The 27,842-nt window shown below is 42.1% G+C and overlaps 2 protein-coding genes and 1 pseudogene across 3 annotated transcripts in view; 1 reads left to right on the top strand and 2 right to left on the bottom strand.

Annotated features, from left to right (window-relative positions):
• LOC105465923 (leucine rich repeat containing 31) overlaps window positions 1–27,842 on the top strand; it is a 113,380-nt gene that overhangs the window by 9,394 nt on the left and 76,144 nt on the right. The gene's annotated exons all lie outside the window — the stretch shown is intronic.
• On the bottom strand, window positions 143–27,634 carry LOC105465959 (sterile alpha motif domain containing 7). Of its 2 annotated transcripts, none has more exons than XM_011714635.3 (9): window positions 27,386–27,634; window positions 23,752–23,851; window positions 19,668–19,794; window positions 17,920–18,044; window positions 14,120–14,198; window positions 12,063–12,691; window positions 10,978–11,099; window positions 2,847–2,957; window positions 143–990 (listed from the first exon to the last, which is right to left on the bottom strand). In XM_011714635.3, exons 2-9 carry the CDS (start codon window positions 23,765–23,767, stop codon window positions 802–804), a joined length of 1,398 nt encoding a protein of 465 aa, XP_011712937.2. In that variant the 5' UTR covers window positions 23,768–23,851; window positions 27,386–27,634; the 3' UTR covers window positions 143–801. The 2 variants fall into 2 exon arrangements, with proteins under 2 accessions (XP_011712937.2, XP_011712934.2); XM_011714632.3 differs by having other exon boundaries at window positions 23,777–23,851.
• LOC105465953 (glycosaminoglycan xylosylkinase pseudogene) lies at window positions 6,325–7,560 on the bottom strand (annotated as a pseudogene).

The raw sequence follows: 27,842 nt of genomic DNA, 5'->3' as shown, positions 1-27,842 counted from the left end.
CTGCTCTGTCGCCCAGGCTGGAGTGCAGTGGCACGATCTCAGCTTACTGTAGCCTCCGCTTCCTGGGTTCAAGCAATTCTCCTGCCTCAGCCTCCCGAGTAGCTGGAACTACATTCACTCGCCACCATGCCTAGCTAATTTTTTTTTTTTTGTATTTTTAGTAGAGACAGGGTTTCACCATGTTGGCCAAGCTGGTCTTGATCTTCTGACCTCATCATCTGCCTGCCTTGGCCTCCCAAAGTGGTGGGACTACAGGCGTGAGCCACTACACCTGGCCAAAACTCGAAAATCTGAGGTTAAAGCTTCTCCCCTTCCCTAGATTGTACCTGCTTCAGGCTAGAAATCTGGATTGAGAAAAGTTGGAGCCGTGGTCAGCTTCTCCATTTCTGTTCTGTACTTCTCCCTGTTCTCTTCTGCCTCTTTGTGGTTGCCTTTATCTCTCTCAGGGTTTGGGAATGGAAAATGAGTGAAGAAAGGGAGGCAGCTCTTTTTTCAGTTTCAGCTCTTTTGGTTTCTTCAGAGATTTCTTCAGGGAAACATCCATCTGCAGCTTTCTTGATGTTTGCAAATCTCCCCTTCATTAGCATTTGCTCCTAAGGATGCATCTCCAGTCATTTGGTGCTGGAGTCATTCAGCCCTGACAGGGAGGCCCCTTGGGCAAGTCTCCTCCGTGACAGCTCCAGGAAGGCTGAGTTTCTCTCCTCATTCTCCATCCAGTCCTGGGAAATCCTCACACATCCCTTGTAATATCCTAGGCTCGTTGGAAAACTGGCTAAGACTATTCTTCCTCCTTGAGAGCTTTTAGTTTCTCATACTATCTCGCTCAATTCCTTTAGGAATTATTGTATCCTGGGGACAAAAAATGCTCATTGTATCACTCCAGGAATTAGAATCCAAAAGAGGGGATGTATCTGCTGGTTGATCAAATGCTTGTCTTACAGGAAATGAAAGAGTTTTCTTGTAGAACATACTTCCCACATGCTGAGATACCTTTTAAGACAAAATAATTATAGTAATTAATTCTATGAATTTTTTTCATTAACTCAGCATTAAACACACATGTCAGAGAGGCTGAGGTAATTTCAGGCATGGAGCATCTATTAATATATAGTTTGGGGAGGTCACAATTGTAGGATGTGGTGGGCTTTTTCTTTCTCTCAGAATCATAGTATTTACAGATGTAAAACAGGGTATCAAGGTGGCTCTAACCAGGGGCAGCTGAGCAATAGTGGAATTACTGAGGGGGAGAAAAGTGGATGGCGAGGTCAGGATGGTAATAGTGGTGGCATGTGAGGAGGAGCACAAATGACATAGGTCTTTGGCTTTGGCTCTGAAGGCAATGGGGAGCTATTTTAGAATCTTGAGCAGAAGAGTGACACGATCCATCTTATATATTAAAAGGACCACTTTTTACTGCTTTGTGAATCAACTCTGGGTAGGCAAGGGGAGAAGCAAGGAGAGCAGTTAGAAGAGAATGCACAATTTCTCAAAGATTTAGAACCAGAAATACCATTTGATCCAGCAGTCCCATTACTGGGTATTTACCCAAAGGAATATAAATCATTCTATTACAAAGATACATGCACACATATGTTCATTGCAGCACTATTCACAATAGCAAAGACATGGAACCAACCCAAATGCCCATCAGTGATAGACTGGATAAAGAAAATGTGGTGCATATACACCATGGAATACTATGCAGCCATAAAACGGAACAAGATCATGTCTTTTGCAGGGACATGGATGGAGCCGGAAGCCATTATCCTCAGTAAACTAATGCAGGAACAGAAAACCAAACACCGCAAGTTCTCACTTATAAGTGGGAGCGGAACAATGAGAACACATGGACACAGGGAGGGGAACAACACACACTGGGGCCTGTCAAGGGATGGGATGTGGGGAGGGAGAGCATCAGGATAAATAGCTAATGCATGCTGGGCTTAATACCTAGGTGATGAGTTGATAGGTGCAGCAAACCACCATGGCACACTTTTACCTATGGAACAAACCTGCACATGTACCCCATAACTTAAAATTAAAATGAAAAAAAAGAAGGCCAATACAGTCATCCAATGAGAGATGATGGTGCCTGAGACCAGGATGGAGTGGTGGAGGTGGTGAGAAGTGGTGTGCTGGGGTTGGCTAGCTCACAAGAGCCAATTATTAAATGTTTAGGAAGTTTGCAAGCCAGTTGTTAAATACATCATTATTAAAAATTAAATCAAAGCATCACATTAAATAAATTATGCTCAACAAAAGTAATACATGTAAGACTCATCACTTTTTAATTGTTTTTACCTAATTTTTACTATTATTATTACTTCTACCGCTGACGCTATTTACACCTATTACATCTGAGACTGTATCTGGTAGAAATACTCTAAAGTGGGGCGCTGCTGTGCGTCCCCCCCCATTTCAGGATAGTCACCCCCAAGTGTCATGGGCCCGGAGCGAGGAGGGCAGCACTCCCAAGTGAGATGATGATTCCTTGGAGGATGACAGTATTCAGTGACATTAGGAGTTTGTCAGCCATGGTGGGAGTAATTTACACCACAGAAATTGGAGATACTACAAATTGGGGCTCATTTTGTTTTTTAAGAGAACTACTTGTTAAACACTTACCAGTGCATCCTTGCTTATCATCTTCCCAGTTATATCTAGGAATGTGTACCACCATCCCATCCAATGTTTTTAGGGTCCCTCACTTCTATTATGTTCTCAACCACAGAGGGAAAACAATTTAATAAAGAAGTTAAGTATTATTTATATTACAACATGATAAAAGTAACATATTTGTATTAAGCTTCATGCCATTAATACATAGTTATATAAAATCACCATACCTGTGATTGAATTTTTAGTGCTGGCCCTAGCTTTAATCCCATAGTTCCTCGAAGATGCTCTTCTGTGAGTAATGGCAAAGTTTCTCCATCAATTGCATGATCCTTAAATACCTTCATAAATACAAAAGGTGTTAACTTTTTCTGAATGTCTTTTTTTAAAAAAAGTTCTTTTGGCACCTAGGTATTGTAGTTTTGGAGAAAACATTAAGACTGCTTGAGGATGACAGAAAAATTTGTAAAACCTTTTTTTAGTTGCTCTCTTTTCTGTGCTCAGTAGCACATTGCTTGTGCTCTTTAATAACCCTTGGAATCAACTGTAATTATCTGTTTATAGAACTCAGTTCCAACCAGGAATAGTGATTATTTGAGGGCCAGGTCCATGTCTCATTGACCAATGTAACCCTAATACAGAGGCTGGCATATGGTAAGAAGATGTACAATAAATATTGCTGGATAAATGAATGAATGAGTAAATGCTCTAAGTAAAGGAATGTGGGTAAAACCTGTCACGGATAAATTTCATCTCTCACATTTACAGCTGTGGTATCTGCTGGCCATGCCTTAGATGCATGGTAAAGGCAGGAGAGGGAAATGCTGCTGAGAGCTTTCCCTGGCAGACTTTTCTAGCAGGTCTGTTCGTCCTGACATTGCAGTGGACTTCGCATGCCGTCCTTCCTCCGAAAGCCAGGAAGGCTGCTGGTGAACAAAGATTCCAGGCAGATAGAGGGATACAAAATCTAGGCAGATTGATAGGACCGTAATTTCATGATCTTCAACTTCAACTTGCCTGGAAATCCTTCTATATTCACCATTGAGCTTTCTCTCCCTTCTACTTCAAGCTAGCTCCACCCTCCTCAAACTTTAGACTTTGTAGGCAGAGCCCTCCCTCATTTTCACTAGATCATAGCGCTTCCTAACTAAAAACAAAACAAAACAAAAACAAAAACAAAACAAAACAAAAAACAGTAGATAAGAACTCCCTCTAATTCTGACCAATGAACCAAAAACCTTTATTTTCTCCCACTGTCATGATACAATGGAAGAGAGGTCTCTCCACCATTTAAAGGAGATCTCTCCACATATACTGTGGGTCCTCACCCCTCCCACTTCCAGAGGGGATAGATAATCCCCTTTTCTCTTCAGTCTCTCCTCCTCTGCTGGCTTTTTCTCACTGGCATTTAAATAAGTCTCCACCATCATTAAACAAACAAAAATAATGAAAATACTCAAACTCCATTTCCAAATACTGTCTCATGTTTCTGACTCCCTTCACAGCCAGATTTCTCCAAAGGGTTTCGATGCTCCCTGCTTTCACCTTCTCATTTTCCAGTCATTCTGCAGTCTCAGGGAATCTGAGCTCTGCCCCAGCCATTCCATTAAGCCTGCTTTCCTCAGGCTTCCTGGTGCCTCTGTTGTACCAAACATGCAGTCATTTTGCAGTTGTTCTATTTCTGAAGTTCCTGGCTGCATCTGACATTGTTGACTGTGCCTTCATGAACAGTGCTCTTCCTCTCTGTCATTAGGCTGCTCCCTCCTGGGTACCCCTGTTCTCTCCTTCAAGGTCACCTTTGCCAGCTCCTTTTTCTTTGTCCATTTTCATAGGTTAGGGTTTCTTAGCCTTCTGACTCAGGTCCCCTTTGGTCTTCCTGATTCATTTCAGCTTCACTTGGCTTCAGTAACAGGCTGTATATGCTGAAGGCTCCCTAACTTGTATCTTTAATTCAGAAGCTAAGTCGCGCCAATTTGGCCTCTTATATAGTTTTCGTTGTGCTGTGACAGGGCAGCACTGAGTTCCAATGCAGAGTCCCACAATTACTCCGTTCCCCCACCCACAAAAGCACATATTCTCTCTCCATACCACGTGGCCACTTCTGGGGGATGGCAGAGGGGTGGTGTGGGCAATTCAAGACTATCTTTCTTACCCCCTTCAGTGCCTCTTTCAGTGACATGAAGTTAAAACCAGGTACTGTGGGCTGGGTGCAGTGGCTCATGCCTGTGATCCCAGCACTTTGGGAGTCCGAGGTTGGTGGATGACTTGAAGTCAGGAGTTCGAGACCAGCCTGGCCAACATGGTGAAACCCAGTCTCTACTAAATGTACAAAAATTAGCTGGGTGTGGTGGCGGGCATTTGTAGTCCCAGCTACTTGGGAGGCTGAGGCAGGAGAATGGTGTGAACCCAAGAGGCGGAGCTTGCAGTGAGCCAAGATGGCACCACTGCACTCCAGCCTGGGCGACAGAGCGAGACTCCGTCTCAAAACAACAACAACCACCAGGTACTGTGATCGCGCACCTGATTTTTCATTCTTATGAAGGTGTTTTGTGTGTGTGGATTTGGCCATCTTGCCCTGCCTCCTCAGGTTGTGTTCTTATCTGCCTGCCCCCACTGCTCCCACCCTGGATACAGCTCCATTATTGCTCACCGGAAGAGGCTGCCCCTCTGTCTTGTCCTCTTCAACTTGTTTTCATAAAAGCAACCTGAATGACCTTTCTGCAATATAAAGCTAATCATGCTGCTACCTACTTAAAACCTGACTACCTCCGGGATAAAGTCACAATCCTTCACTGGGTCTTCAGGGCTCTGTGACCTGGCCCTGTCTACCTCTCCAGTCTTGTCTTGCTGTCCTCACCTCTCCCACCTTGGCCCTGGCCCTCTGTAGCACTGAGAACTACTCTCAGAGTCCCAACCATATTAAAGTTTTCTCTGGCTTCTGGCCCTCACCTGGAAATTCCTCCTTTACCTCCCTCCCGCCTCACCTCTCCTCTTGACTTTCAGGTCTCACTTTAGAGCCTCTTCCTTTAGGAGGCCATGAGTCCCTCGTATGTGATCCCCCCATGCTCTGTACCCGCTTTTGACAACGCACTCGTATGGATGTGAGATCACTCACTGGTGCCCTCTTCTGGGCTATGAGTGCCACAAGAAGAGGAACCCCATAGGCCTTGTTTCCACTGTGCTCCAAGCCTCAGAGGGCATGACTCAGGACCACCTGAAAAGTAGAATCTTCTTGGAAAGCTCCTGTACTGGGAACCTTGTGTTCTAATAGATTTTAGTCATTTACAAACTATATGTATGTATATAATATTTTTCCACAAAATGCACCAGTGTGGAGAAAGGACTGAAACGTCCAACTCAAAACATACTCTCCAGAGCCAATCCCAGTATTCATCTATGCAAATGTCACACCTCTGATTGTCCTTTGGCCTGGGAATTAAGACTGACCAACTATGATGCCTATTGCTAGAATGGGCAACTGCTGAGGAATTCAGAAGGTGATTCAGCAGGAACATCTCCATGCTCTGAAACTTGTGGTCTTTGCTTTAGTTTCTACTACAGAAAACACCAAAGACATCTAAGGCCACCCTGTCCCCTGTCACCAGAACTTACTGCTGGCCATTTCCAATCCATCTCACACCATTTGGAATTGATTGTGCTGCTTCTCTATCTTTGTAAAAAGAAGTTTCACTTATTTTGTGTTGAGAATTACAAGTGGGAGAAAGGCATTGTGTCTTCCACCGCACAGCGTCCATCCCAAACAGGTCAGTGCACTGCTCCACAGTGGCCAGGACACTCAGGAGCCACTGGTCCATGGCGTCCAGAAGAGGATCAGAGAGCACTGGGGAGAGGGGGTCATGGGCCATGGCAGAGTTTAAAGCAGACTTCAGCACACCATTCTTTAGGTAGTTCCTTCTGTTCCAGGTAGAAACCTGAGTGATGCCACACTGAGAGAGAGAGAGGCAAGAATGCTTCTTTCATCCAGCAAGGGGTTCCCAAAGCTTTTGTTGTTATCAAGAAGGATGAGCATACTAGCACCCTCATTATCTTGAAAGTTCTTATAGTAATGGCAGTCAGCATTGTCAATCAGGTAATCAAAGACAGCTGTGTTAATGGTGCCCAAGAGGCACAGGCCAGAGTCTAAAGGGACGTTTTCTTCACAGCCTCACAGTAGCTCTCATCATACTCCCATCTGGCTTGCCTTTTTGGTAAGTCCTGGCCCACGGATGTTGGTGTTTCTAGAGAGGGCACACATCTGGAAGCCAAAGTGTGACAGATTTTTCCATTGTGCCTCCATCAGCACAAGCTGGTTCTGTTTCTCAGCAGTAATAACACTTCCCATAAAAACAAGTATTGTTTCCTACAGTTCGGAAGGGGCTCAACGGCTGCTCCATAGGAACAGGCTTCATCTCTGTCTGAAGATGAACAAATCTGCCCACCATCAACAGGGCTCTGGGACAACCACAATCCTGTCCAAGTGAAAGGCCGCTGCCTTCGCACTGTGTCTATCATAACCGGCATATAGTTCCCTTCCACTACATAGGCTTGGCTATACTACTTAGGTTTGAAAACAACTTTCTGTTCCCTTTCAAGGATCAGTAAGCCTTTCAACTGTGTCCCTTTATACCCACATCAGCTTTAATAATTTGCTTGGTGGCCATGGCATGCATGATTGCCCCCAGCTCTGGTGTGTCTTCACAGTACACTTCCTGGGGATCCACCCACTGGGCTGCAATCTCCCAGGAAGACTGCAAGGTGTGGTCCAACTTGGGTGACAGCTCCATCTGCAAGCCAGCCCTCATTCGGTGAAAAGTCCTCAGGTGATCAAGTGGTGAAACGCCCCTTGGCAGCTGATGTATCTAAGTTGTCAATCAGGAAAACTTTGGTGAAGATAAAGATGACAAGGAGAATTGCTAACAGCGTGATTCGCTGCTTTAGCTTCATGTTGACCTCTTTTATTCTCCCCGACCCACTCTCTGACTCACTTGTCAAGGAGAGCCGGTGGTAATGGTTAGTAAGGAGATTCCATCATTATACACATTGGTCCATTTGTGGATGCACCTTCCACAGTTCCTGTTGGGCCCTAGGCTCGCTCGTGGCTGCCCATGCAGTGCAAAGCAGCATGGCCCCCAAGGAGGGGCAGCCCCAGGCTGCGCTGATCACCCCAGCCACTGCTGCCACCTCTGCAGGCCCCACCATTCCCTGGCCCCCTCTCTCAGCACTGAACCAGCCATCTCCCACAAACTGCATTAAGTAATTATTTCTTTTCCTATTTTAATTAAGCAAATTATAGAAAATGGCTAATGTAAATTAAAGAGCCAAGTGCAGTGGCTCACACCTGTAATCTCAGTTACTTGGGAGGCTAAGGCTGGAGGATCACTTGAGCTCAGGAGTTTGAGACAAGCCTGGGCAACATAGTAGACCCCCATCTCTTTAAAAAAAACATTAGCTGGGTGTGGTGGCATGCACCTGACAATTTGTGAGCATCCAAAGGAGGAACCACATGGGTAAATTTTCAAGCAGAGGTAGGTTGGCAGCCAGGGACTGAAATATGTGAGGACCTAACCCTCAGCCATGGTGGATGTACTCAGGGCCTGGGGCGAGGACACAGACATGTCCCTGTCACTCAGATGTACCCCTTTCTTTCTCACCAGAGCAGTTTGGGCCATGTGTATGATATAAATGTGCATATATTTTCAGTAACTTCAGTTCTTTTTAGAGAGAGGATATTTTATCTGCTGAGTCCTCTGAACTAGACATTTACTTGGAACGAAATATGTTGCAGGGTCTCCTAAATGTTCCTTAACAGCTGAGCCACCAATTCTGTCTCTACACCTATTTAAAATAGTTCATTTGCACTCAGGGCTTTGGGTTTTAGTTGTTATTTTTTTTTCTGCTGAATTTCTTTTTCTACTTACAGGAGGTGAGTGGTGAGAGCTTGCTGAGTAGGCATCTAAGGCAGAGGTGGGGAGTAAGAGGATAGCTGGGGGACAGTGGGTTTAATGCCAGCTAATCCCAGCACCTTGGTCCAACTCATTTAAAGAAAGGGGCTATGGGACTGGGCGTGGTGGTTCATGCCTGTAATCCCAGCACTTTGTGAGGCCGAGGTGGGTGGATCATGAGGTCAGGAGTTTGAGACCAGCCTGGCCAACATGATGAAACCCTGTCTCTACTAAAAATACAAAAAATCAGCCGGGCGTGGTGGTGGTGTGTGTCTGTAGTCCCAGCTACTCGGGAGGCTGAGGCGGGAGAATCGCTTGAACCCAGGAGGCGGAGGTTGCGGTGAGTGGAGATCACACCATTGCACTCCAGTCTGGGCGACAGCAAGACTCCGTCTCAAAAAAAAAAAAAAAAAAAGGGGGCGGGGGGCATGAGTAACACCTGATGGGACATTTTAGGCAAGGGTCTTTGTGAGAGTGGGGTACAAGCAGTGCTGCTTCAGGGCTGTTGCATCCAGAGGGCATCCCCCCATTTCTGTATAAAATAACGTCACAGAGCATAGCCGGTGGGGGGGGGGGGCAGGCACAGCAGAGCAGTAACGTCTTTCAGTTGATGCCACCTGCTGTCACTTGGAGGGAGTATACTTTAATGGTGAAACTAAAGCAGAACTTGATCCTAAACAAATTTGAGACATATCTAGGGATAATTGGTACCACTTCTTGGGGTGGGGAAGAGGGTGCTGACATCCTGTCAGTGAGAGATAATGAGTCAGCAGAGCGAGTTTGGAGTACTCATGTTTATGTGACTTCTGTGTACCCACAGGGGACATTTGGGATTTTAAACTATGAAAAGCATGTAATATTATTTATTGCAAGAGCTATTATTATAAATTGCACTTTTCTCACTATGGATCACTAAGAATAATCAGGGTTCAAATTCAATGTGCCAGATCTCAGCAATTACATGCTTATTAAATAAGGGGTTGCTCTTCTGGTTGTTATCAGAATTTAACAACTTAAGTGAACCTGTGGTTGACACGGCACTTGAAGTGGTATAGATAAATTTTAAAAGTGGCTTACCCATGACTAATGACTAATTTTAAAAAATAAGGTTATAACCACTGAACAGGGGAGAGTAGGCCAAAAACTTTTTATCAGGTTACACAAAAGACAAAAATGGGTGACTTGAAGAAGACAACTTGCCTCAGAAGTAACTTGAAGTTTGGCCCTCTCTTGGGTGTAATGAAGAAATTAATGTTTATTGAATACTTACAAGGTGCCATGCACTCTGATGCTCGCAAAAATCCTCTGAAAATGTATTATTATGATTATCTTCATTTTACAGATAAAACAACTGAGGCACAGAGAAGAGAGGCAACTTGTCCTAGGCCACACAGCCAGAAAACAGAAAAGCCAGGATTTGAATTTGTACTTTCTGGCTTCAGAAGCTATACTCTTAGTAACTACTTTATATAGCTTTTCCATAAGTCCCATAACGGAATTTAAAAAATAATAATAATAAGAAAAAGAGTTAACAGCATCTCACTGTAGACAAACATTTCACAAAACAGACCTGGAAAACAATCAGCTCTAGCACGAGTTAATTATGATGTAGTTAAACCTTAATGTCCTTTTCTTGCTTGCTTTTCCTTTAACATGCAAACCAAAGATAATGATACTAGATTTAGTAGGCATTTTATTGCTTCAAATTGTATTATTAAATAACTCAAAGAAGTAAACTATATGCATGAAAATGTAGCATTGACATAAACGTCAAAATTTTATCAACCTATGACTTTTGTCATAAATTTTTCAATACTAGTGAGTCTACTTTTTTGTTTCTAACTGCCCTGATACTTCGTTATAGTTTTTTAAAATGGTATTTCACACCAGATTGAATATGTTGTATACATTTTTACATATTGTCCCAGAATAAATACAGAATTTAAAATAATGAATTTTCTACTTCTCAGATATTACCTTCTTGTTCTTTTTAGAATGAAGTACATATTCCTGTTACTTACAGTGAGTAACCTAAACTTCTCACCCAAAAGTCTGTGCTCAAAAAATGTTTGCTGTATGGGTAAGTGGGAAATGCAGTCGTTATTTCCCCTTCTTTTTGGATGTTCAGCTTCTGAACCTTCTTCTAATTTTGGGAGAATTCCTACTTCTTAGGAGCCTTGATAGGAAAGAAGCTAAAGACAGACGATGGCTTTCTCAGCCTCCCCTGATGCTGGGGTGTGGGTGTATGACCCAAGTTCCACCAATCTGAGACCCGTCCCAGGGTAGACACTGGCACACAAAAGAGAGATTAGCAGGAATCCTTTCTGGAGGCACAGTGCAAGTTTGACCTAATTCATTATGCAGGAAAGATATTTTCAAACTGTTCTGCTTGTATGGAAATACTTAAGCATTAAGTCACCTGAGCGTAGTCTGAACAACCTGGAAGGCTGCTAATGAAGCTGTGCACATCATCCACGGTCCACTTCTGAATATCTTCATCCAAAGAAAGATTCCCCCCAATTGTAACCAGTGCATGTGTTCCTTTAAAATGGAAAGAAATTGTGGCATAAAATACATACAGGTTTATGTATAGTTACATTAATTTCCTTGTATTCTATCACCCCAGAGTGGTCTCAATTTGCAAACTCCTTACAAGATATTAAGAGTTACTAGGAGATGTTTTCTAAAAGTTTCAGCTGCCTCCTTTCTTTTCTTTCTCTGAAAAGATTTTTACTGACAGCATTTGTTGTAAGTAATACTTCAAATAGTTCCGGGTTTGCACCAGCTTCTCTCAGATTCCAACAGAAATGCCCCATGGATTCTATTCTCCAGATTAATGTTACTATGTTTTTGTGATAGGTGATTATCATGGTCTCAAGATGAGACGAGAATTTAGCTACATTTTCATCAAAATGGAAAATTAACACTTTGTAGGGAAGCAGTTGGTATGGCGGCTGTATTACATACCCTTCACAATCCCTGTGTCTTCAAATATTTTTTATCTAAAAGAGTTCTAGAAAACTATTCAGTGTGTGTTTCTGGCATGAAGTGCAATAGTATTTTTAAATTTGAAAGTATCAGCAGTATTGGACACTGAAAGGTAATATTTCTGCTTAATTGCCTGTTTTTTTTCCTATACTTAAATACCGGGGAGGTAGAATTCACACTTTGAAGCAAGAAGCCTCTCTGCTTTGTGTTGAAGAAATGAACACTAAATTACATTGAAATCTTAAATTAAAATTCTATTATGTTTCCCAAGATATTTACCTTCCCAGCCTTTGTTGAAAATTCTCTATATAGCGAAATATAAACAGAGGCTAGTTTCATTGATATGGCTTATTAGCACTGATGGAATAAAATGATGCTAAGAAAAGGTAATTCCAAGCAGGATTAAGAAAAAGAAAGATAAAAAGAGGCAGGATGGTTACAGTTTATTATGTAGTAACCTACGGACTTGGCAACCTGTAGTTAATGAGGATCTGCCATTGGCCCCTGGACACCCACCTGGCAGAGACGGTCGAGGAACTGGAGGGCAAACCCCATTCTTTTCATCACAGGTTGCAAAAATCTGCTCTGAAGCCTCCTCTTTCCCATCGTCCCAGGTCTTTGCTTTCAGGGTAATGGTGTGAGACCCCCAGGGTTTCCTATGGGTGGGCTCGGGCTCTCCACAGGCGTTGTCAAGAGCTGTCGTTGGTGTTTCATTCGCTTCACTTGACTTCTGGTTGCTGGATGCCTCGATTTCTGGGTCTTTTGGATAACGATCCTCTTCATAGGGAACTGCATGAGTCTGACCTAGGATTTTTTCCTCTGCTTGACTTTTGGAACTCTCAGCATCACTGTCTGGAGCTTTTTGATTCCCTGTACTTTTCCTGAGTCGACGACATCTCTGCCCCCAGCTCTCCTCAAAGTGTGGTGCGGTTGCCACTAGCATGGGGTTTCCCTGAAGGTTCCTGAGGGTGCTTCTGTGAAAATGCAGGTCACCGGCAGGGAGCATGCTCCTGCCATGGTAGGGAGTTGGGGCAGCTGGGACACCGGAGCCATAGAGGAAGGGTATCCCTAGGCCTGCCAGTCCCTTGGGATTAATTTTTTCCATTCTCCTTTGCTGGTAAATAGCATACATTTCCATTTCTGTCCTAAAAACAAAACAATATATTTATACAGCCCAAGAACACCATTATAAATGTAATTTTAATGACCCCTTGCCTTCCCTAAAACAGTCCTCACACTGTTCATCTGAAGTTTGTTTGGTGGAAATATGAATCCCCCACAAGGCCACTGGGAAGGAGAGTTTTGGGTAAGATCGGAAGCTTTGTCTGAGTCTCACAATGGAAGTCCAAAGGCCAGTCTTTAGAGTGTTACCTCTAATCAGATAAGGCAAATTTAGCAGGGATGGAGCTTACGCAGCACAGCTAGTTCCTTGGCAGAGATTAATCCTCAAAAAACCTAATGTACCGGGAAGAGGTTTTCAACCCCTGCAAAATAATCTTAGTGAGACTCAAGAAAGACAATTAGACAATGCAAGTCTCAATATTAATAAATAAATGCAAGTGGCTGGGGAAGAGGGGAGGGAAAGGCTCGGTGGTTTTGCTTACTTCACTTTGCTTTTTGGTCCTCAACTGGACCCCTTTGGGTTCAGCGATGAGAAAGTTGACTTTCTGCTTTCTCTTACCCTGGGGCCATACCCTATTCATTGTTATACTTTTCTTTCTCCTGGGCACTACAGCTGAAGGCCACTGTTGGACTGACTTGGGGTTGTCTGAGCTCTGATGGCATAATCTGAAGTCAGGTTGGCAAACTTGGCTCCTATCTTTGTGCAAGATTGAAGTCATTTAAGACAGTAATGCCAATATGAATTTCAGAGGAGTTGTAGGCATTTTAATTATGGGATACTGAGAGTCTATTGCAATCTGTGTAGTAATACTACTGTTAGCTTCACTATGCGACTTCTTTTTTTTTTTTTTTTGAGACGGAGTCTTGCTCTATTGCCCAGGCTGGAGCGCAGTGGCGCAATTTCGGCCTACTGCTACCTCCGCCTCCCAGGTTCAAGCAATTCTCTGCCTCAGCCTCCTGAGTAGCTGGGATTACAGGCACCTGCTACCACGCCTGGCTAATTTTTTTGTATTTTTAGTAGAGATGGTGTTTCACCATCTTGGCCAGGCTGGTCTTGAACTCCTGACCTCATGATCCACCCACCTTGGCCTCCCAAAGTTCTGGGATTACAGACCTGAGTTACTGTGCCCGGCCGTGATTTCTAATCTTGCTTTTATCCTTAACCAACCTGCATGCATGTTTGTATTCGTTTCTTTCTCTTTTTTTTTTTTTTTTTTTTAAGTGAAAGCAAGTTTATTAAGAAGGTAAAGGAATAGATAATGGCTACTCCTTAGGCAGAGCAGACTATGTTTCTTTTTGTAATCTGCCTGAAATACTTTATGTAAGTAATTTGTGTATGTGTATTTATTTGTTATATATATTCATCTATTCATTTGTTATATGACTATAACAAGTGAATAAATGAACCAATGAATGAATAGAGAATAAATTAAACAACATTGCCAAATTACCTGGCAGTATGATGCCTCTGAATCATTTCATTCCTTCTGGCCACTGCCTTTATGGATTCAGGTGGTAAAATGCCCCAACCTTAAAAAAGAAAACCACCATCCCACCCCACAAATAAATTAAAAACATTCATTTGAAAATAATAAAATAAAATATAACAATTTAAAACAGTATCTGAAAAAAACAAACAAATCCGCAATTGCACAGAGTTTTGGAAATGGTATCAGATCATTGCTGTTCGGTATCTTAGTGTCACGTTGGTGATAGCACGATAAATACCAGATAATTTTTTGTTCTTTAATTGTTGGTCTCATGACTGGTGGTATTTTCCTGCCATACTTTAATAGGAAAAAGATGAAGTGATTTGTGAATCTCATGATCTGTGCCTCTTTTGGTCTTTTAAAAGTATATGTATATTTTGGGTACAACGTGATGTTTTGATGTATGTATACATTGTGGAATGGTTAAATAAAGCTAATTACCATATGCCTCACCTCAAATATTTATCACCTTTTATGGTCAGAAGATTTACAATCTTTTTTTTTCTTTTTTTTTTTTTTGAGACAGAGTCTTGCTCTGTTATCCAGGCTGAAGTGCAGTAGTGCAATCTCAGCTCACTAAAACCTCCACCTCCTAGGTTCAAGTGATTCTCCTGCCTCAGCCTCCCGAGTAGCTGGGATTACAGGCATATGCCACCACACCCAGCTAATTTTTGTATTTTTAGTAGAAACGGAGTTTCACCATGTTGGCCAGGCTGGTCTTGATCTCCTGACCTCATGATCCGCCCACCTTGGCCTCCCAAAGTGCTGGGATTACAGGTGTGAGCCACCGCACCCAGCCAGAAACAAGTTTTTATACTCACTTTCCACCAAGCCAGTAGAGCTCATTAAATTTCTACTAATAATCTATCTTGAAAGAAATCATACTAGATCTTTTTTAAAAATGAGGTTCTTTGTTATCTGTAAAATCTAGGAGTTAGATGAAGTGATCACCAGGAATCCTTCGAACCATAAAGCTCTAGTTTTTTTGTAGTTCAATGACTTCGAGATACTCTCTTTTAGACAGCTGGCATGAAGCTACCAATTCGTGGCATACTGCCCATGGACACAGAGAAAGTATGTGCAAGAAGTCCAGTCTAGACAGCACAATACTAACTGCCTGGATTTTAGAACCCTCTGAGATCTGGTCTCAAGAAACCTCCTCCTATACTTTCTCTTTCCCAAATAGGCAACATCAAACTTAATGTTAGTTCAGTTGCATAATTACTGCTACCTAACATCCCTGTTTTGTAAACAGATCCCTGTCTTAGTTTCTATTTTGCTAACTTACTTAGTAGCTCAGTTTTTGTAGGACTGAGGCCTTATCTTGCCCTTGCTCTCTCTTACACTTCAGCCTTGAGGTGGGAGACCTGACCTAAGTCTAGGCTAGAGTGCAATGGCATGGCCTTGGCTCACTGCAACCTCCTCCTCGCGGGTTCAAGTGATTCTCCTGCCTCAGTCTCCCAAGTAGCTGGGATTACAGGCATGTGACACCTCACCCGGCTCATTTTCGTATTTTTAGTGCAGACGGGGTTTCACCATGTTGACCAGGCTGGTCTCAAACTTCTGACCTCGTGATCTGCCCGCCTTGGCCTCCCAAAGTGCTAGGATTATAGGCATGAGCTACTATACCGGGCCTGCAGTGCAGCTGTTTTACTAGCCTATTGGCCTGCTGTCTGTAATCATGGGCCACAGATTACTGGGTGATTGCTGCCAGGTGGCTTCCATCCAGGATCTGCTGTTGGACTGTCTCCTTTGGTCCTTGAACCAATTCACTGGGTGGGCCCAGTTCCAGATCTGGCCCTTGCTTGGATGCTTGCTCTCGTTGCAGTCAAATGGATTTGTGACCTGTGGTAGAAACAAGCTCAAATCCAGGCAGGCCAGTCTCTTCACTGACCCAGGCATGCATGAATCCTATTTCTTTTTGTGTCAGGCTTTCCCTTCGCATTGCTCCCATCTATTAAGAGGTGTTGGAATTGTGGAGCAGGGATAAGCATAAGCTTATGAATATAGTTTTGCAGGGAGAGAAGATACACCAGTTTGAGCTTCAACATTGTGAGGAAATTCTCACCTCCTAGTCTCTCCTGAGCCGTCACAAGTCATGTTTTCACCAACACGACTCTACTGAAATTGCTCATATCAAAATCTCTGATGACCTCCACATAGCACTAAATCTAATGATATATTCTGTTTTCATCTTACTTGCTCTGCAAATGGCACACTTGACACAGTTGCTCACTCTCTCCTTAAAATAGTCCAGTGTAAAATGACTGTAAATCTTCTGACCACAAAAAGTGTTAAATATGGCTGGGCTTCGTGGCTCACACCTGTAACCCCAGCGCTTTGGGAAGTCAAGGCAGGTGGCTCACTTGAGGTCAGGAGTTCCAGACCAGCATGGCCAACAGGGTGAAACCCTGTCTCTACTAATAATACAAAAATTAGCTGGGCGTGGTGGCACACGCCTGTAATCCCAGCTACTTGGGAAGCTGAGGCAGGAGAATCGCTTGAACCGGGGAGGTGGAGGTTGCAGTGAGCCAAGATTGTGCCATTGCACTCCAGCCTGAGCAACAAGAGCAAAACTTCATCTCAAACAAACAATAACAACAAAAAAGGTGATAAATATATGAGATAAGGCATATAGTAATTAGCTTGATGTAATCATTCCACACTTCCTTCCCGTGGCCTCCAGGCCACCATGCTCTCCTGGGTTTCTTGCTATCTCACTGGTTCCCCTCGCTTGTTTTACTTCTCCCATGCTTGCTCTTCCTCATCTCTGGACTCTGTTAGTGGGTCCAGAGATGCTCCTTTTGACTCTTCTATCTACACTCTCTCCGTAGGTGATCTTATCTAGCCTCATATATGCTGATTACTTCCAAAATTATATCCCCAAGTTGTCCTCAGAAGTTCTCCCTGCACTTCAGCTGCCTTCCTGACCTCTCCGCTTGAGTGTCTATTAGGCATCTCAGATGTAATATGAGCAGGCTGAGCCTCTGATCTCTCTCTCCCCCCAACAACTCTGTTCTTTCCACAATCTTCCTCAACTCAATGAGTAGCAACTCCATCTTTCCAACTACTCACACCAAAATTTTTGATGTCATTCTTAGTATCTCTTTCTTCCACCTTCCACATACACTGTGAGAAAATCCTGTTGTTTCTACAATCAAAATAATTACAGAATTTAACCACTTCTTATTATTCCTACTGCCACCATCCATGACCAAGCCGTCATAATCTTTTAGCTATTCCAATAGCCTGCTAATTCCCATCAGTTTATTCCCAGAACTCTGATCCCATCAGGTTTGTCCCCATCTCAGAAGCCAGAATTATTCTGGTAACATTTCAGTCAGACCGTGTTGCTCTTTTGCTCAAACCCCTTGACGGCTTCCGTTTTCACTCAGAATAAAAGCCAAATTCTCACTATGACAGTCAGGCCCATGTAAACTGCCTTAAGCCCCATTAATTCTCAGATCTAATCTCCTCATAACTTTATCAGTTCCTCAAGTGTAAGATAAGACAAATAGTAATACTGCAGTTCTTCATGTTATTCATGAATAAATTGACACTTAGAGGAGTTAAGCAGCTTACACTTGGTCACACAGTGGTAATACCATGATCTGAACCTAGGTGGTGACTACAGACACTACAGACACAACCACCACACAGTCCTGCCTCCAAAATTTAGCAGTAAAACGATGGCAAACTTAATGCATCCATCCAGTTCAAAATGACTCCACAGATGACAGCCAAACTTCTATTGCTCATACCTGGGTATATCCGACTGGACAACACATTTGGCATATTTGTGTTTGGTAGAACAGAGGATCCAAATTGGGAAGGAACGCAAAACTGTCTTGGGTCAGTTGGAGCTACAGTGGAAGGCAGTACATCTCTGAGAACAAAAAGATATAAAATAAAATAGGTAAAATGAGGTCGGAGTACACAATTTCCATGGCTGAGACAATGAGATTTTGCTATTGCCGTATGGGATTCTATCATCTCATCCCAAAATGAAACACAAAAGTCCTGGAGTCTTTATGAGTTTATGGAGAAATATGGTGGAAAGATCGGGAAGCACTCTACTAATGCAGGATTGACCCAGCTGACAACAAAACGAGAAAGCAGGAAAGGAAAGTTTTAGGGATGTCTGGAAAAAAAGATTTAAGTAAGTCAACACTGCTCTCTGATTTTTCATGACCAACGATCTACTCTGACCCCAAATTCTTTTCTCATTTAATGGACATACTTTTGGTTGGGTTTACCATCTGGGATCAATGTTTGAGTACCTGGGTGGACAATTTATTTTTCTAAACTTCAGTGGTCTCTAGAAGTTCCACTTTATTGTTCACACTCCATAAACAAGAATAAATAATGAGTTCTGCTTTCTCTACTGAATGTCAAAATATTCTTAAAAAAAGCGGGGGTGGGGGGGGAAGTTAGGTTATTTCCAGAATGTACAACCCAAATACTTATAATTTACTTTTTATTGAAAAGAAAGAATTGTTTCTTCACAGGAAATCCAGGGTACCCAGTTGTTATGGACTTGTTTCCCCTCCCCTCCAAAAAATTAGCATGTTGAAGCCTTAACCACTAATGTGACTGTACTTGGAATAGGGCCTTCAAGGAGGTAATTTTGATTAAAGGATACTATAAAGGTGGGACCCTAATCCAACAGTACTAGTGTCCTTTTAAGAACAAGAGATACCAGGGATCCCTTTCTGCAAATGCACACTAGGAAGGGCTATGTGAGGATACAGTGAGCAGGTGTCTGCCTGTAAGCCAGAAAGAGAGACCTCACCAGACACCAACCCTGCAGCACCTTGATCTTGGACTCCCAGTTCCAGAACCAAGAAATAAAGTTCGGTTGTTTAGACCATCCAGTCTGTAGTATTTTATTATTTTTATTTATGTATGTATTTATTTTATTTATTTTGAGACGGAGTTTTGCTTTTGTTGCCCAGGCTGGAGTGCAATGGCATGATATCAGCTCACCACAACCTCCACCTCTTGGGTTCAAGCGATTCTCCTGCCTCAGCCTCCCGAGTAGCTGGAATTACAGGCCTGCGTCACCATGTCCGGCTAATTTTTTGTATTTTTGTAGAGATGGGGTTTCTCCATGTTGGTCAGGCTGGTCTCGAACTCCTGATATCTAATCTGCCCACCTCGACCTCCCAGAGTGCTGTGATTACAGGCGTGAGCCACTGTGCCCAGCCGTCTGCAGTATTTTATTATGGCAGCCCTAGAAGACTAATACTCCAGTGTTTGCACAATGCCTGTCACATAGTGAGTGCTCATTAGTTATTTGCTGAGTGAGTAGGTCAAGCGGGCCTCAGAGGAGAAATGACAGCAGATGTCCTGAAGGTGAGGCCAGCAGGGTGTCTTGACTTGAATTACTGCACCACAGTTCACTCAAATAACATCAGGCAATAAAACAACACTGGACTTAACATCGTTCCAAAACTTAATGATTGTCCAGGTTGTTCTTTGATCAAACTATGACATTGAAGAGAAATACCTGTCCACAGTTGGAGGCCCAAATGGTGAGGGAATCAGTGGGATCGTCTGCTGCCCTGTTGGTGTCAATAAAGGGTTCACAGCCATCACCGAGTTTGTCATCAATATGTCTCGCCACTGGTGGAGTTCTAAAAAGAACCGGATAGACACTTCAACAAATAACTCTACCTTTTGTGAACTGTTTGAATTCTTCTTGAACACAACAAAAGCCTTTTGTATTTTCACAACACTTGGGAAGACTAGCTACACCAAGCTTTTAGTTACACAAAAACCCCACATATACTTGTAAAACTCAGTGTTTTATCAGTATGCCCTTGGAATTTGTTGCAGGGTTCACAGGTAATACCATACCAAACTGCAAGCAATAATAAAATTAAACCAGCCTTGCAAGATTCCAGAAATATCAATGTCCTTTCTTTTTTTTTTTTTGAGATGGAGTTTCAATTTTTGCCCAGGCTGGAGTGCAATGGTGCAATCTTGTCTCACTGCAACCTCCGCCTCTGGGGTTCAAGCGATTCTCCTTCCTCAGCCTCTGGAGTAGCTGGGATTACAGGCGTGTGCCACCATGTCCAGCTAATTTTGTATTTTTAGTAGAGATGGGGTTTCACTATGTTGGCCAGGCTGGTCTTGAACTCCTGACTGCAGGTGATCCACCTGCCTCAGCCTCCCAAAGTGCTGGGATTACAGGTGTGAGCCACCGTGACTGGCCCCAACTTCCTTTCTTACTTTGATTCTTACTTTTCCAGAGATACAAACTTACTTTGATTCTTACATTTCCAGAGGTACAAATGCATAAATTCTCCCAATGTTCAATCTTTGGAAAAATATTCCTATTTAGTTGATAAGATTTAACACTAGAAAAGGAGGGAGGAGAATATTTTTAATGTCTAAAAATATATCTAATTAGAGTGGATACAGAGTGCATGGGACTGTATTTAATTAGAACGAGTGACCAAATTATAGCCAAATCTACATAAATGCAAATATTCATATGCTTTACCTTCAGAAACTAGTGATCAGAAAAAAGGACTACTTTTAAAAGGATAACATTTTTCCTGACATTTCTTGTTCTTTAATATCTTTGAATGATTTTAAATATAAAAACAAGTACTAGTTAAACAGGTCATTTAAGCTTCTCCTTCATTCTCAACTCCCACTTTTTAAAAAATCTGAGAGCTCTGAGACAGACAGTAGAACAATGATTACCTGGGAAAGGTAGTGGGGTGGGAGGAGGAAGGGAGGATGGTTAACGGGTACAAAAATATAGTTAGATAGAATGAATAAGATCTAGTATTTGATAGCACAACAGGATGATTACAGTAAACAATAATGTATTGTACATTCAAAAATATTATAGGGCCGGGCGCAGTGGCTCATGCCTGTAATCCCGGCATTTTGGGAGGCTGAGGTGGGTGGATCATTTGAGGTCAGGAGTTCAAGACCAGCCTGACCAACATGGTGAGACCCTGTCTCTACTAAAAATACAAAAATTAGCCGGGCATGGTGGCAGGCACCTGTAATCCCAGCTACTTGGGAGGCGGAGGCAGGAGAATTGCTTGAATCTGGGAAATGGAGGTTGCAGTGAGCTGAGATCACACCACTGCACTCCAGCCTAAGTGACAAAGACTCCATCTCAAAAATAAATAAAGAAAAAATAAAAATAACTAAGTATAATTGGATTGTTTGTAACACAAAGAAATGATAAATACTTGAGGTGATGGATACACCATTTACCTTGACGTGGTTATTATGTACTGTATTCCCATATTAAAATATCTCATGTGTCCCCATAAATATATACACCTATGTACCTATGAAAATGAAAAATGAAAAATAAATAAATGTTTGTTGTTGTTGTTGTTGTTTTTTGAGACGGAGTCTCGCTCTGTCGCCCAGGCTGGAGTGCAATGGCGAGATCTCCGCTCACTGCAAGCTCCATCTCCCAGGTTCAGGCCATTCTCCTGCCTCAGTCTCCTGAGTAGCTGGGACTACAGGTGCCCACCACCATGCCCGGCTCATTTTTTTGTATTTTTAGTAGAGATGGGGTTTCACCGTGTTAGCCAGGATGGTCCATCTCCTGACCTCGTGATCTGTCTGCCTCGGCCTCCCAAAGTGCTGGGATTACAGGAGTGAGCCACCGCGCCTGGCCAATAATTGGGTTTTCTTATTGTTTTCTTAAAATCTGAGATACCTGCAACTATATTTGAAGAAAAAGATATTAGGAAGAAAATGTTCTGCTTCTCAAAGTAGTGACCTTTCTTTCCTTGTGTGTATTTGATCTAACTGTGTGTTTGATTTAATTTTTAAAATAGAGGTTAATTCATTCACATGGTTCAAATACTAAAAATATAATGGTATTTAAATATACAATCACTTTATTAGCTTCTTATTCAGACCTAACCCCACTGATCAAATTGGAAATCCAAGTCCAGGGACCACCTAATATCGGCTTTTGCCATTCATACATACATAGTAAAGTTCTTTATCTCCATTTATTTTAACTGTATTTCTATGAGGTCAGTATACTTTCCTCTCTGATAGTGGTCTCAGAGAGTTTAGTTACCATGGCACAATCAGGATTAGAATAAAAATCTCTGCTAGGTGCCTGTAAGCCATGGAGGATGCCAGCAGAGAACACAGGCTGGGTCAGAGGTGGGCCGGGCTCACAACTCTGGCGAGGACCCTGGCCCGCAACTTGAAATCTCAGTTTCAAGTTGCACCCATGGGATTCGGTGCACAGCCACCTTCTTCCCTCTAGACCATTTACAACAGAACAGCGGGGGACTTCTCTTGGTGTTGCATTTTGAAAAATTATTGAACTTTGATTTGTGTCATCTCACTCAAACTAGCAGAAGTTTGAGTGAGATAGAATTTTTGATGTTACAGGCTGTATTTTGTGTTTTGTTTTGTTTTTTTGAGACAAAGTCTCGCTCTTTCACCCAGGCTGGAGTGCAATCGCATGATCCTGTCTCACTGCAACCTCTGCCTCCCAGGTTCAAGCAATTCTCCTGCCTTAGCCTCCCCAGTAGCTGAGATTACAGGCGCGTACCACCACACTCGGCTAAATTTTTGTATTTTTAGTAGAAACGGGGTTTCACCATGTTGGCCAGGCTGGTCTCAAACTCCTGACCTCAAGTGATCCACCCACTTCAGCCTCCCATAGCGCAGGGATTAGACGTGTGAGCCACCACGCCTGGCCTATAGGCTCTATTTTGTACAGCAGTTATCTAGAACTTACTTGTCTAGCATAAAAGAGACTTTACCCATTGGACAACAATTCTTCATTTCCATCACCCTCTAGCCTCTGGCAACCACTATAATATTTTCTGCTTCTATGAGTTGTACTATTTTAGACACCTCAGAGAAGAAGAATCATGCAGTATTGTCCTGCTGTGACTGGCTTTTTCACTTAGCATAATGTCCTTCAGGTTCATCCATTGTGCATGTCAAAATTTGTGAAGAGGGTAAATTTCATGTTGAGTGTTCTTACCACAAAATCAAACAAACAAAAACAAAGGGACACAAGAAAACTTTAGGAAGTGTTGGCTATGTCTGTTACCTTGATTAAGTGATGGCTTCATGGATTATGCATATGACAAAACTCATCAAATTGTACACATTAAATATGTGTAGTTCTTTTATATCAAATTTTCCTCAATAAGGCTATTTAAAAAAATATAGGGCTCAGGCTGGGCACAGCGGCTCATGCCTTTAATGCTAGCACTTTGGGAGGCCGAGGTGGGTGGATCATCTGAGATCAGGAGTTCGAGACCAGCCTGGCCAACATGGTAAAACCCCGTCTCTATTAAAAATACAAAAATTAGCCAGGGGTGGCGCCTGCAGTCCTAGCTACCCGGGAGGCTGAGGCAGGGGAATTACTTGAACTCAGGAGACAGAGGTTGCGGTGAGCCAAGATCGCATCACTGCACCCCAGCCTAGGCGACAGAGGGAGACTGTCTCAAAAAAAAAAAAAATTACATATATATATGGCTCAGCTCGTATCCTACGTGACGTCTGAGACAAGTCAGGAAGAAGGAGAAGGAAAAAGGAAGAAAGAGAGGAGCAAGAATTGCTTAGAGGTTCACCACCTCTCTTCCTCATACATGTTACCTTCGGGAAAAGCCGTGGAGATGAATCACCAAAAGGAGATGAGATTGTCTTACTTTGGAATCCCCAAAGGAGGCCCTAAGACAATAACTTAAGTACAGTAGCTCATTTGGGAGGTAATCCCAGGAAACCCGTGTGAGGGAGTAGAAAAGCAAGACCAGGAAGGGAAAAGTCAATAAAGGGTGAGTGAATTAATGTGTGGGTTTTCACTGTGGGCAACTGGTGCTCAACCCTGCTGGGAGCCCTCTGAGAAACCTATGGTACACATCTCAGAATTGTCCCCATGAAGGACAAAGAGTTGGCCCATCAACTTCTGTTGGCCACTGGTTGAGGGCACAGTTCTCCTTTGCATATGGGTTATGCTTGAGCTAGACACAACAAGCTCCTGTGGTGCAGGACAAAACCTTCAGACTGAGAAACAGGGAGATGCAGGTGCTTCAGATGGGAAATGACTTCCATGGTTGCAGGTGAACTCAGAAGAAGGCCAAGAAGATGTAAGGTAGGGCAGCAACAATGACTAGTGCTATTGAGGCAACGTGGCAGCCTTCTAATGTCATTCCACTAGTTAATTGGCACAAATGCCTTTCTTCTGAAATACCAGGTTTGCCAGGCTTAGACATATCTATATGAGGCTCTGTAGGGTCCATTGTCTGCAACAAAACAGCAGGATTTTTTTTTTTTAACCATTAGTCACAAATTATGTGAAATAAGTGGGAGAACTCAGTGTTATTTGGCCAATGGGAAAGGACAAGTGTTATCTAATGTACCATCAAAGCGATCCTTGGTACCACATCTGTTCTTGATTCTATGGTTCTTGGGTCTGGCTTGCTTTCTTTTTACAATGCCATGGGGGTGGTTCATTGTTTTTTAATCAATCCACCAAATTTTAATCTAAAACACAAGCTATTCCGAGTGCCTGCAGAAATGTCCACATGTCATGGAAGTCCCTGGGCAGGACGATGAGTCATTGGCATCAGCAGCTCCTGTGTGTTACAGTTTTGGCCTCCACTTGGCTTCCCTAGTTTCTTTTAATCCTTGTACTTACAAACTAGTACTTATTTACTTATCACTATCATATAGATTGATGCCCGAATTTTCCTTAAAGAAAAAGATGGCCTAGTTTCTTTTGTGTCTGTTATCATGCACGTACCTCAAATTACATAGTTTTAACTTTCATTTTTCAGAGAAGTTTTAGGTTCACAGCAAAATAGAGTGGACAGTACAGAGAATTTTCATATCCTCCTCCAACATACACATGCACAGCTTCCCCACTATCAACATCCTGCATCAGAGTGTACATTTGTTACAATCAGTTAAGCTACACTGACGCATCATTGCCACCCAAAATTCATAGTTTACGTGTGGATTCACTCTTGGTGTTGGACATTCTATGGTTCTGACAAATGTAGAATGGCATTTATCCACCATTATAGTATCATACAGAATAGTTACACTGCCCAAAATATAATTTTGTAGCAAATAAAATCAGAATACTTTTAAGGCAACGTTCTAAGGTTGATCTGATCTTTCACTTCATCAGTCAGGTAGATACTTGAAACTCCAAATTTGTGTTGCCTTAAAACCATTGTTTTGAAGGTACTGAGTCATATGATCAAACATGAGTCTTTAAATGTGAACTTTCATATTTTCAGGGCACCCCTTTCTATTTTAAACACACGTGGAAAAATTGTAAACTAAGGTCACTTTGCAGTAGCAGATGAAATGCTCCAGTAAAAGTGCAGACTGGAATACAAATTTTCAGTGCAGAGCGTGTCTGGTAATCCCAAAGTGAGGGAGTGCAGTGGTGCTTAGGTCTGCATTCAGGCTGGATTTCTCTGACCCAGAGCTCTAATCCTGGATGCCCAGCACATTAGGAGGATGAGGACTCCTTAATCTCTGTCTTCAGACTCTTACCCTCAACAAACCCCTCCAGGCAGCACATAGACGATTTACCTAGTGCTAATTCTGTCTCAACTGATTAGGGCAGTAGTAGTAAGACATGAACTTCATGAACTAAAGCCCTTGCCAAATCAGCAGATATTCACAGAATGATTTCCCATGCCCAGGAGCCAGGTGCCAATTTTATTATATTTGTCTGTTATTGGCTATACTGTGATCACTCATTAAAATCAGTGCAATTTGAGTTTAGAAAATCCTGGATTTGAGCAATTGTATGTAGAATATTTATGGTATATATGATGCATGCTTTCTGATTACATACACTAAAATGAAATAACTTTTCAGTAACTGCTATATCTGGTAAGTTTTTGTGTGTGAAATATAGATCAGTAGAATTAAATGTTTCCACAGTTCTGGGATAAATAAATGTAAGACAAACACATGTAAATTCTCAAATTAAAATGAGAGCAATTTTTACAATTCAGGCCTGGCTGCCTCTGAGTTTTCTTGGCCTTCTCTTAGGCAGTACCTCAACAACTCCAAAGTAATTCCTCCTACTTATGTTTTGCAGAGGTCTTTGTAGCCCATCTCCTCCAACTCTGCTCTGAGCACAACCTAAACAGGCCTTCTCCTGGATCTCTCCATATCTTGCTCCCCTACCCATCTCTGCCAAGGACAGAAGAGAACTTTAGAAAGACAGTTCATACTGAAGCATTTGGCAGTGCCACTAAAATGTATTTCACTTTTCCTAAAGGCATAAGCTTTAGTACTTTTCTAATTGCATTTCACCACAGCACATACCCTGGAAAGCACTGAAGACAGTGGGTTATGTGCTGGCTGCTCTCACTTCTTATTTCTTTTTACTCTGGAAGCTCATTTTCATTAGATCCATCCACGCCTTCTTGAAATGTCAGCTTCTAGGCACAATTACAAATATTGTAACGAAAAAGGTAAACCTTTGTCATCATTAAATAAGTTGAAATTATGTAATTTCTACTGGACTCAACATAATTTATGTGCAACTACAGTTTGTATAAATTATGTTCGCTTTCTTCAAAAGATTGTGAAGCAAAGTCCATTATATAAAAATCTGTAGAGACTAAAGTGAAATTCTAGCCGTACTCATATAACAGAACTGAATAGTAGGTATTTTAGGTAGTCTTAAAGAACGAATTAAGGAATATCAATATAGATTTTATTTCATGATTATCATTGATTGTTCCTCAATGTTTTTCTGAAATTTTCTACTCTGACATTTCATGGTTCATACATCATGACAATTTTTGGAATATAGATATCTGCAGCAATAGGGGGCCATTGAAATAATAATGTATAGTAAATATACAGCAGTAACACATAGAGGTAGGTACTTAATCTATTTGAAGATAATAAAACAACAGTAAATTTACATACAGCTTTGAACTGACTTTATCTTAAATACACTTCATTTTACTTTCACTTAAAAAACTCCAAAAACTAAGACCAGGCAGTGTTTATTTGGCAGGAGTGGTATATCATCTGTACTCGTTAGGAACTTCAGTTAAGTAGGAATTTATTAGCTCACATATTGTTAGTAATAGAGCTAATAAAGTGTACACATAAACCTAAGCATTTCCTTTAAGATAAAGATGACCTTTTATTTTATATGTGTACATTTTACTCAGAGTAACTAGCCTCAATTGGACTAATCAATGCGTGGAGTTATATACTTACATCCTCTACGAAGACTTCTTGTCTTTGATATTACAGATGGAAGAACCATACAAAGACCTTCTGGCCTCCAACTTCAGAAGCTTCTCTGGCTGCAGGTTGAAAAATACATCTGACAACTCTTTCAAAAACGGTCTTAATGCAGTTTAACCTTGCTTTAAATACAAATTCAACTAAGTTGATTAGTCCTATTTCATGACAGAAACTTTGCCCTCTGATATCCTCTACAGATAGGCTAAAAGATGTTAAGCCTAAGGAAAGTGCCCTGCAAGGTACATAAACCTGTCTCAGGGCTTAGCCTTTAGTGTAATCCTTCCTTAGCCTTTAAGATGCTTTGTGGGCATTCACTTAATACCACCGTTCAACTTGACACAAAAGAAAAATACTATGCAAAGAAGTAATAAGCTTTTCTTTGATGGAACAATATAGCCTATTCCATATTTCCAACAGGTTTCGAGTG

Source organism: Macaca nemestrina, chromosome 2 (genome assembly GCF_043159975.1).
Source record: "Macaca nemestrina isolate mMacNem1 chromosome 2, mMacNem.hap1, whole genome shotgun sequence".
Taxonomy (NCBI): domain Eukaryota; kingdom Metazoa; phylum Chordata; class Mammalia; order Primates; family Cercopithecidae; genus Macaca; species Macaca nemestrina.
The sequence above is the reverse complement of the archived record's forward strand: the minus strand, read 5'-3'. Positions and strand labels throughout refer to the sequence as shown.